This window comes from Ctenopharyngodon idella, chromosome 11 (genome assembly GCF_019924925.1).
Source record: "Ctenopharyngodon idella isolate HZGC_01 chromosome 11, HZGC01, whole genome shotgun sequence".
Classification (NCBI taxonomy): Eukaryota; Metazoa; Chordata; class Actinopteri; order Cypriniformes; family Xenocyprididae; genus Ctenopharyngodon; species Ctenopharyngodon idella.
In genome coordinates, this window is record NC_067230.1 from 17,401,825 (window position 1) to 17,411,592 (window position 9,768).

Here is a 9,768-nt window from a genome sequence, read left to right on the forward strand (position 1 = left end):
GGATCCAACTTCACACATAAAGCCATATATATATATATAGTTCATCTCTGAATCTGTTCATTCGTTCATAAAGTGATTCACTTCACTCCTGATGGATCTTCTCAGTGTTTTTATCTTCTTACATCCTCGGATCCTGAACACGATCATCCTCAAATTTACATGACACTGATATATTTTCACCTACACTGAAAAATTAATACTCAATGTGTAAAAATATTTGGTTTCTATTACATCATTGGGTTTTTTCTGTTAGGCCTACTTTTAATTAGTTAAATCTTATTTCTATTTATTTATTTTTACATTTTACAATGCTTTCCTTATTTTAAATCAAGTTTTATGTAGTTTTTTTTTCTCATTTTTTATATAAATCAAATTTTATTTATCTTAATCATTTTAAATATATTAATCAGATGTTTTTAGATAGCTATTTTTATTTAAATCAAATTGTATTTATTTAAATCAATTTATTGTTTATTTAAATAAAATGCCATTTATTTTTTTACTTTAATCAAATTGATTTATTAAAAAAATATTTATTTTATTTAAATTTTTTGTTTTAATCAATTTATTTTACTTTTATTATATATTTATTTAAATACTTTGTTAATTTTAATTGTTCTACTTTAATCAAATGTATTTATTTAGTTCAATTTTATTTATATATGTTTACACTGCTCGTCCACGTATCCTCTGGCGCCCTCTCGCGGCCTCTGGCGCACGCGAACTTGTGACGCCGCTCACGCGCGCTTAGACACGCCCCTCGCTCTGTGAACGGTTTCCGGTGTCGATGTTCTACTGCTGCAATTTCCACAATTTTGAGCATTTTTAGTGTGTTTTTCCCCCGACAGCAAACGCGACGTCGCTTGTCTTTATAATGGCTGTGTAGCGTGTAACTGTCGTTCAAACATTCCTCAGGATTTCTGGCGTTTCCTCAGTCAGAACAGGAAGTTTGAGTGATTCCCTCATCATCAGAGATGTTAAACTCCTCACAGACCCGCGGATTCCTGCTGCTTCTTCTGAGTTTATTCTTCACTGATTTCAGCTGCGGATGGTTTCAGAGTAACGCGCAGAGCAGAAGCCCGCAGCAGGAGCCTCCGGACAGCCAGGACCAGAGCTGCTTGTGTCACGTACGTGTATTCGATGCTATGACTGAAAAACACATTTTTAGCGTTAATATTTCTGTTTTTGATATAGTTGCCATAGTATTTCTGGCATGTTCTACTGTCGCGCGTGTGTGACGTCATCACCTCCGCAGTTCGTTGCGGGTTTCTGTTAAAGCTACATAAACATGTCTAACTTAATAATGCATATTCTTACTTGTATCGCTTTAAAGCGTGTATTTTGCACTGTCTGTGTGGCTGTCAATATCTATGGAAAAAATATTCTAACATGTATCACAAAAAAAAAAATCAGTTTTCTTCACACGTTCATTTATGTAGCACACTTTCATAAAGGAATTTAAAATAAAGAATTTAAAACAGTGAAGCAGAAATTACGCATTTAAAATGTTAAGTTTAGTTCATTAAAAAAAAAAAAAACATTAAAACGAATAATAAAGGAACTTTCATTTTTTTTTAAAAAATGCGTCGGAAAGCAGAACTTCTGTTATTCAGCGTGGTGTTGTCCCATTGGTCCGGTTGGTGCGCTGACGTCAGCGGGATTGTGGGGTTTGTAGTCTTTCAACCCCTCCCTAAACCGTTGACAACAGCGCTGAGCGCGCCGGCGGAGAACTACAGCGCGTCGCATGTGGGCGTGTTCGTGGATGACGTGTCTTTGTTTGGAGGCGGGGCGACGCGGCTAAATTTCCACGCGGTAGTTGGTCGAGTTTGACAGTTCATCTCTATCGGGTCGTGTGAAGTGACTGACCCACACCGACCTGCGCAGGGATGACAGCTGCTGCAGCCCCGAACATTAAACACGGTTTGGTTCGGTGAAGGGATGATGTGTGGACACAGATGCAGTGTTCTGGAGGCGTCTCTGTTTGCTCTGGGACTTTTTGGACTTTTGCATTCAGAGCAGGTCAGATGTAAATACGCGCTATTCATAGTCAACACATTATTTATTTATTTATTTATTTATTTAAAAAAGTCATTTGCTTTTTTTTCCTGCTGGGTTTTCTGGACATGTGTCTTATTTTTAAAGTTATTCTTTATTAAATGTAACAGGCTTCATAGGGTTTGACCAGTTTTAATGATTAGGTCAGTTTCAGAGAAACACTGATGTTGTTTAATAAAGTTGGTGTCGTTCTTCAGTTAACAGGTGTGTTGGACGACTGCTTCTGCGACATCGAGAGCATCGACTTCTTCAACAACTTCAAGATTTACCCTCTCGTTCGGAAGCTCAGCGAGAGAGACTTTTTCCGATACTACAAGGTGAATTTCTGACTGAGAACCAGATGGACACAGCTCTGACCGAATCTCAAATACAGCGATTAGAACAGATGTCAAACATTTGATCGATTCTGATTCATACAGTAAAATGGTTTTGTTTTTATTAATATTTGTACTTGTTTTACTCAGAATACTGAGACTGAAACACTAATTCATGTAAATGATGTTTTTCCGCAGGTGAACCTGAAGCGTCCGTGTCCGTTCTGGCCCGATGATGGCCATTGCTCCATCAGAGACTGCCACGTAGAGCCGTGCCCAGAGGTCAGAGGTCAACACTAGCCTTCCTGAATCAGTCCAGTCACACACACACTTCAGCTGATTCTGTGTTTTTCTTTTCTTCCAGAGTAAAGTTCCTGTGGGAATTAAATCTGGCAACTATAACAAGGTGAGAGCCGTTCCGTCCACTTCCAGCTGGACGTGTGTGTGTGTGTGTGTGTGTGTGTGCCGTTCGCTCAGGCTGTTTGTTTGTTCAGCCGTGTGATCCGTGTGTGTTTGCTGAAGCTCTGCAGGTGTGTGTGATCGTCCTCATGCAGTCTGATAACAGATCAACAGGTTATTTATAGTGAGCGACAGACACATCTGGACAGAACATGTGACGCGTTTCAGACGTGTGTGAAGATCAATCACATGCTGAACCTTGTTTTAGCATCATTTAGTTCTTATTAATGTATTGAATCAGTTTTTATTTTCATATTTTCCATTTTCATTTTAATTTGTTTAAATTATTTTTTTGTGTTTTTGTCATTTTTAATATATATATATATATTTTTTAAATATGTCTATATATTTTTTACTAATTTTATGTCACTTTTAGTTATTTTAGTTCTTCAAGTTAAACTAAATGAAAATGTTTCTTTGGAAACTGGCTGAAATAAAATAAGTCGTGTTTATATTTTATTGTATTTCAGTTGATGTCCAGTTTATTTCAAGTAACGAAACAGTTTTTTATGGTTTCAGTTCTTGTTAACGATAATAACCCTGTGCTGAATTCATCTGACACACACAGACTTTAGAAATCAATTAACTGAGACTGTCAGTAAATTAATTTATTTCATTTTTATTTTGTATTTTGTAGTGATTTTTGCAGCACTTTAAACATGGAGTGTTAGTTGTGTTTGTGCGTGTGGAAATGAAACGCATGATCTCTCTGTTCCTCTGCTAGTTCTCTCAGGCCGTCGGCAGCGACATGCGCGAGTGTGAACAGGCTCATGAACTGGGCGCCATCAACAGCACACTGAGGTACACACACACACACACACACACACACACTCCATCACTACAGGCACTAACACACTGTTCTCTGTGTCAGTAATCAGAGTAAAGAAGCGTTCGCAGACTGGGCTCATCACGACGACGCTCAGGATCATTTCTGCGGGTTAGACGGTGAGTTCAGAGGAAAACATCCTCGACGTGTTTCTGAAGAGGAAGTGGATGTTTTGATCTGTAATCAGCAGATCTGAGTTGGTTATTTATAGGACTTTGTTGCTCTACATTCTCTCTCACATTTTCACCTTGAATAAATTTGATTAATGTGCTTGTGTTTTGATGTTCATCTGTATTTAGCAGCTACGCAAACCTTCTTTACTGGAGTTAATGCTGGTTCTGTGTGCAGATGAGATGTCTCCTGAGGCCGAATATGTGGATCTGCTGCTGAACCCGGAGCGATACACCGGATATAAAGGCCCGTCCGCCTGGAGAGTCTGGAACAGCATCTATGAGGAGAACTGCTTCAAGTGAGACACAGATAAACACTTACTGTGATCTTAAAGAGATCATATTATGACAAAACTCATGATGTTGTTTATGCCTCTACTAGAACAGGTTTAACAGGTTTTCCTGCTTGAATGTTGATTATTCTCCTCATATTCTCCATTGTTCAGCTCCTCTCTTCCCAGTCTGTCAGTAACGCTCTGTTTAGTTCCTGTCTCTATGAAGCCCCTCCTTCTGAAAAGCACAATGTGCTCTGATTGGTCGGCTGGAGCAGTGTGTTGTGATTGGTGTTTGGGAAATGTCCCGCCCCTTACCATAACCGCCAGTTTACTAACTCAACCAGGCCCCGCCCCTTTATTCTGCATATGAATGATTTAAATGAGGAATATTGTGAAGAAAACTCAAGATGGAGGCGTTTCAGGAGTTCAGAAACACTGACACTGATATAGAGAAGAACTCCCTCAAACAGCAACATTACACACTAAAGACAGATGGGAAAAATATCTTTAAAGTGATCTTTTTTTTTGTCAATGGTTGATTTTTCAGGCCAAGATCGGTGTATCGTCCTCTCAACCCTTTGTCTCCGAGTCGAGGTGTGTTCAGTTCAGTTTCTCCTCTGTGAGTGAATCAGTTTAAAACACCTGTTAGATTGTTTGTGTAACCTGAACTTTCTCTCTCTCTCCTCTCAGGTGATGATGATGGTGAGTTAATATTTGCACACGACACACGACCCATGATGCTCAGCTTCTACACTGATCCAGGACCAGCTGTTCTCGCTCCACAGCCAGAAACTGCTCTCAGATCAGTGTAGAAGGGCTGTACCTGACGCTCTGTAACACGGCTCTCGTCTGTCTCTCACAGGTGAAGGATTCTACAAATGGCTGGAAGGTAATTGATGATTTACTCTGTAAACATGATGAAAACATTGAACCGTCCTGCTTTTGTGCTTCTGTCACCTTCAGTTATTGAGCTTTATTAGTGATTTATGACTCTTTTGAGGGACTGTAAACGTCCTTTTACAAAGCAAACGTATCACGCATTCATGTGAGAGTTTACATAATAATAGTTGTGCAAATAATGTACACAAATATCTGTTCGGCTCGAGTTTCATGAATGAGGCCTCGTGTTTTCATACACAAATCTCCTCCTGAAACTGAGAGATGGAGTTATTATTTTAATCACCGTGGGCAAGTCCCGACAAATCATAACTTTCACACTCAGAAGAACAATACAGAAGAACAGATGAGGAAATGTTCTCTCTGTGGTTGAACCTGTTTTATTTTATTAACTGAAATACACTTTTGCACTTGTGTATAATTTGAGTTTGAATTTATCTTGAAAAATATATAAAATATATTCTGAAAAATATATACATGCTATTTAGGAAAAAAATTGCATTTTGTAAAAGAATATGTGTGTGTATATATATATATATATGTATATATGTGTGTTTATTTTGTAAAAATATAACATGTTTCAGTGTGTAATGGCCAGTCACAGGCGGTGTGTGTGATCATGTGTGTCAGTGTGTTGATGGGGCTGATCGTGTGTGTTCAGGTTTGTGTCTGGAGAAGCGTGTTTTCTACCGTCTGATCTCCGGCCTCCACAGCAGCATCAACATCCACCTGTGCGCCGAATACCTGCTGGACGGTAAACAAACACACGCATGTATCCCACAAACACCAGAGTGACTGACTGATGTCTTACACTGATCAAATCTGAAAAATCACCAGTTCTGTTAAAGTAACTATTATTCCACTCAAACCACAGCATTTTTTCGTATGGGTTCTCTGACTTTTCTAACTAGTGTTTTTATATTCGGCAAATGAAAATATTAAACTGAAAATGAATGTTCGTTTTTGGCCGAAGCGGTTTTGGAGAGTGCTGTTTTCTGTAGCTCCTGCCATCCAATCATCAATAAACTTCGATACTTCAGTTATGAAACAAAGTCTCAGATTTCAGATGATGTCAGTTTCATCACTAAATTCAGTCAATAAATGTGTGTTTGTGTCTCTTTAATGTGAACCGATCATCTCTTCCTCTTTACTACTAGTTACAGCAGCAAATAAACATGAATGAACATCAGAAGGAATGATGAAAGATTCAGAACAACTTACTGAAATGAATCATGCCTCATGTAATCAATCGATCAGTGTTTCAACCGCTGAAATAACGTCACATTTACCTCAGGAAAGACATTCAATGACCATAAACTCGATAGTCAGATAGAGAGGAGCGTTCTGATACATATATGCACTAGATTACACATTCATTATATTTTTATTTAATGTGTTTGAATAAATCGGTCATGTTTCTCTGCTCAGAGGGCTGGGGGAAGTCCGTCTGGGGTCCAAACGTGCAGGAGTTCCGGCAGCGCTTCGACCCGGCGGAGACCAAGGGCGAGGGCACGCGCCGGCTGAAGAACCTGTACTTCCTGTACCTGATCGAGCTGCGCGCGCTCTCTAAAGTGGCTCCGTACTTCGAGCGCTCCTTCATCAACCTGTACACGGGAAACTCCGAGGAGGATTCACTGACCAAAGAGCTGCTGCTGAACATCCTCAATGAGACCAAGTGAGAGACACATCCTCAGAACTGTTACAAAACATAGTTTACGTCAGTATTTTCATAAGTTAATGCGTTATGCATATGACATTAACTTCATGTTAATCATTTTTCTAATGATCTAAAATAATTATTATACAGAGTTTTATGAGCTCATATTTCCCCCCAGAATAAATACTCAAAATATAATATATACTCAAGATAAATATATAATTTAACATAAATATATATATATATTTTAATTAACTAATACCTCAAGAAGAAAAACAAAACCTTAAAATACAGACAGTAGCTGCGTTTCCATCGACATAATTTTGTGATATCACATGAAGAACATGCCAAGAATCTTTATATATCAATAATATTACAATTTTTTTTTAATTCACTTAAATAAACATTCATAATTCATAAATAAACTTCAGATGGAAACAGTTACAATTTTATTTGTGCATCTTAATTGAACATTATAAATGTTATATTTACATTCACAGTCACATTGAAAGACTATTAAAATGAACTCTTTTTTTAAACATTCACATTATTTTATACTTTAAACTCTTGATTGATTAAAACAAGGTTCATAGACGTGTTATTAGTCAACAGTCTGTATATATATTTGTGTGTGTGTGTGTGTGTGTGTGTGCAGAGCGTTTCCCATGCACTTTGACGAGAGCTCCATGTTTGCTGGCCATAAAATGGAGGCGAAAACACTGAAGGTGAGTTGAGATGAACAGATCTGGGTCAGTTTCAGTATGATTAAACGTCTCGTTCTGTGACGTGATCGTCTGTTTCTGCAGGTGCTTCTCATGATTTGACTCGATGCGTATCGTTTTTCTGCAGTTCAGTTATTCTTATATCAGCTTTGCATGTAGATTTGCATGTGTGTTCATTTGCATAGATTATGTTTGGAGGAACCTTCTGAACTTGATCTTTAAAATGTTCACACATTTGATATGCTTCATTAAGCAGCTTCAGTACATCTAAATGTTTTTTTCATGGCAGATACATGTCTTGTCCAGTAAATGAAGCCTCTACAGCTCAGACTTTAACCCTGTCCTTCATGTGTTTGTTCAGGAGGAGTTCAGGCTTCACTTCAAGAACATCTCTCGCATCATGGACTGCGTCGGCTGCAGTAAATGCCGACTTTGGGGAAAGTTACAGGTAACGTGAAGTCTTTGTCTGACATTGAAGAGTTTTGATGTGAGAGGAAAATTAAATCTGTTTTCCCATCAGACTCAGGGTCTGGGAACGGCCCTCAGGATCTTGTTCTCGGAGAAGGAAATCAAGAATCTTCCAGAAAACAGTCCGTCCAAAGGCTTCCAGCTCACGCGCCAGGAGATCGTGGCTCTGCTCAACGGATTCTCCAGGTAAATGTTTGATGAACGCTTATGAGATTGTTTCTTATCAAAAACAGGAAAGTGACGTTCTCTCTGTCCTGTCGTCTCTCTCTCTCTCTCTCCAGACTTTCCACGAGTATAAAGGAGTTGCACAACTTCCGGACTCTTCTGAAGGATCATAGGTAACACTCCTCCAGGCCACCAGGTGGCACCAGCCCAGTGGACTCTGCAATAGTCTTATCCAGCCCAGAATAAGGCCTGTCTCAGGGACTGCAGGATTGGCGTCCAGCAGAACCCTTCCTCTAGATCCGATCTCAAACCCTCCTGCTCTGCTTTAGTGCGTCGAGTCACAAAGCTTCGCGAGAAACACGCGGGATCTCTGCTTCCAGCTCCAAAACACTTCTCATGCTTTCAATCTCTTTCTTCGTCTCTGCATGTTCAAGCGGACTGTGGTTTTCTACTTCCTCGTCTTTTCTCTGTCAGATTCGACTGCGGTTCATTACCCAGCGCTGCATTTCTTCCTGTCGTTCTCTTCGGTTTCTGTGTCTGTTCCTGCTGACTACTGTCACTTCATTAGTTTTGAATCTGTTGTTCACTGGATTCACTCAATTACTAAGAACATGTCCAGGTCACATTTTACCTCAAAATCATAAATCTATATATATAAGAAAATGAAGCCTTTGAGGTGAAATATGACCTTGATCAATTCTTGGCTGTCTTGTGGGTATTTTTTCCATGAATGTGTGCGTCTTGTGAAGTCATTCCTCATCTGAAGTGAAGACTTTTGGTTTATAGGACCATAGAAATTAATTTTATAAGCTTGAAAGAAGGAAATGTAGCTGATTGTTACACATTTAAGCAACGGATAACAAGCAATAATGTTCCTCCATTGAGTTCAGATTCATCCTCCACAGAGAAGAAACAGAAGAAGGAAAGAAAAACTAAAAAATATTGAATTATTTTATTAGATGAGTGAAAACGGTTAAGAAATATATCTCAGCCCAAAGTTAAAAAGCAAAAAAGCAAATTATATTTTTGTAATTATCACTAATTATGAAAATATAATTTTTTGAGCTGTTTCAATGTGAAATTCACTCATTTTGTTCCACGTCTGGAAAGTTCTTCATGATTATATTTATAGTTCAGCGTCTGACTGAAAGATCTCGCCTGTTTTAGCTTCATATTTTTTGAACACTTGAAAGAGCAGCAGACGTCACGTCCTTCTGTCAGCGTTAAATATAACTGATCAATGAACGCTGTCAAAACCACCGCAGGTTTCATCCGATACTGAAGAACGAGTGATTTCAACTGAAGCTCCTATTTTGGTCTTTTTCATGGTCTGTTAATTCTGGAGTAATTTACTGTACACAGATGGAAGTTTAGATGAAGAGCAGCTATTTGTGTGTGTGTGGGTGTGAGAGTATGTGGGTGTGTGTGTGAGAAAGCGTGCGTGAGAGCGTGTGTGTGTGTGTGTGAGAGCGCTGCATGCTCTCAGCAGCTCCAGAACATTCAGCGTGATCCTCTTGTCTGCCTTAATATCTCTGAATGACAGTATAATACTGTAAATATCGCTCATCGCTCCTCTCTGCCTTTCTGACTTGATTTTGAACATTTTCACGCTGTGATCAGAACAGATTAAGATGCTCCTGTACTGTGTGTTTGTGTCAGGAATATTTATTTAAACAGGAATAAATTGATCTGGCTGCCTCTCAGATTCTTGTCATCTTTCATGTCTTCAGTGTTTGTCCTCTTATTAGTAAGAATCACAG

The 9,768-nt window shown here is 38.8% G+C and overlaps 1 protein-coding gene across 2 annotated transcripts; it reads left to right on the plus strand.

Moving 5' to 3' along the window:
• The first annotated feature begins 739 nt into the window (after nucleotides 1–739).
• On the plus strand, nucleotides 740–9,711 carry ero1b (endoplasmic reticulum oxidoreductase 1 beta). 2 transcript variants are annotated; one of them, XM_051913211.1, is made up of 16 exons: nucleotides 740–1,127; nucleotides 2,253–2,372; nucleotides 2,568–2,651; nucleotides 2,734–2,775; nucleotides 3,553–3,629; nucleotides 3,700–3,773; nucleotides 4,003–4,123; nucleotides 4,647–4,693; nucleotides 4,790–4,801; nucleotides 4,962–4,988; nucleotides 5,658–5,750; nucleotides 6,425–6,671; nucleotides 7,309–7,378; nucleotides 7,737–7,823; nucleotides 7,896–8,029; nucleotides 8,125–9,711. In XM_051913211.1, exons 1-16 carry the CDS (start codon nucleotides 975–977, stop codon nucleotides 8,183–8,185), a joined length of 1,449 nt encoding a protein of 482 aa, XP_051769171.1. In that variant the 5' UTR covers nucleotides 740–974; the 3' UTR covers nucleotides 8,186–9,711. The 2 variants fall into 2 exon arrangements, with proteins under 2 accessions (XP_051769171.1, XP_051769172.1); XM_051913212.1 differs by lacking the exon at nucleotides 740–1,127 and adding an exon at nucleotides 1,185–2,019.
• Nucleotides 9,712–9,768: the final 57 nt, after the last annotated feature.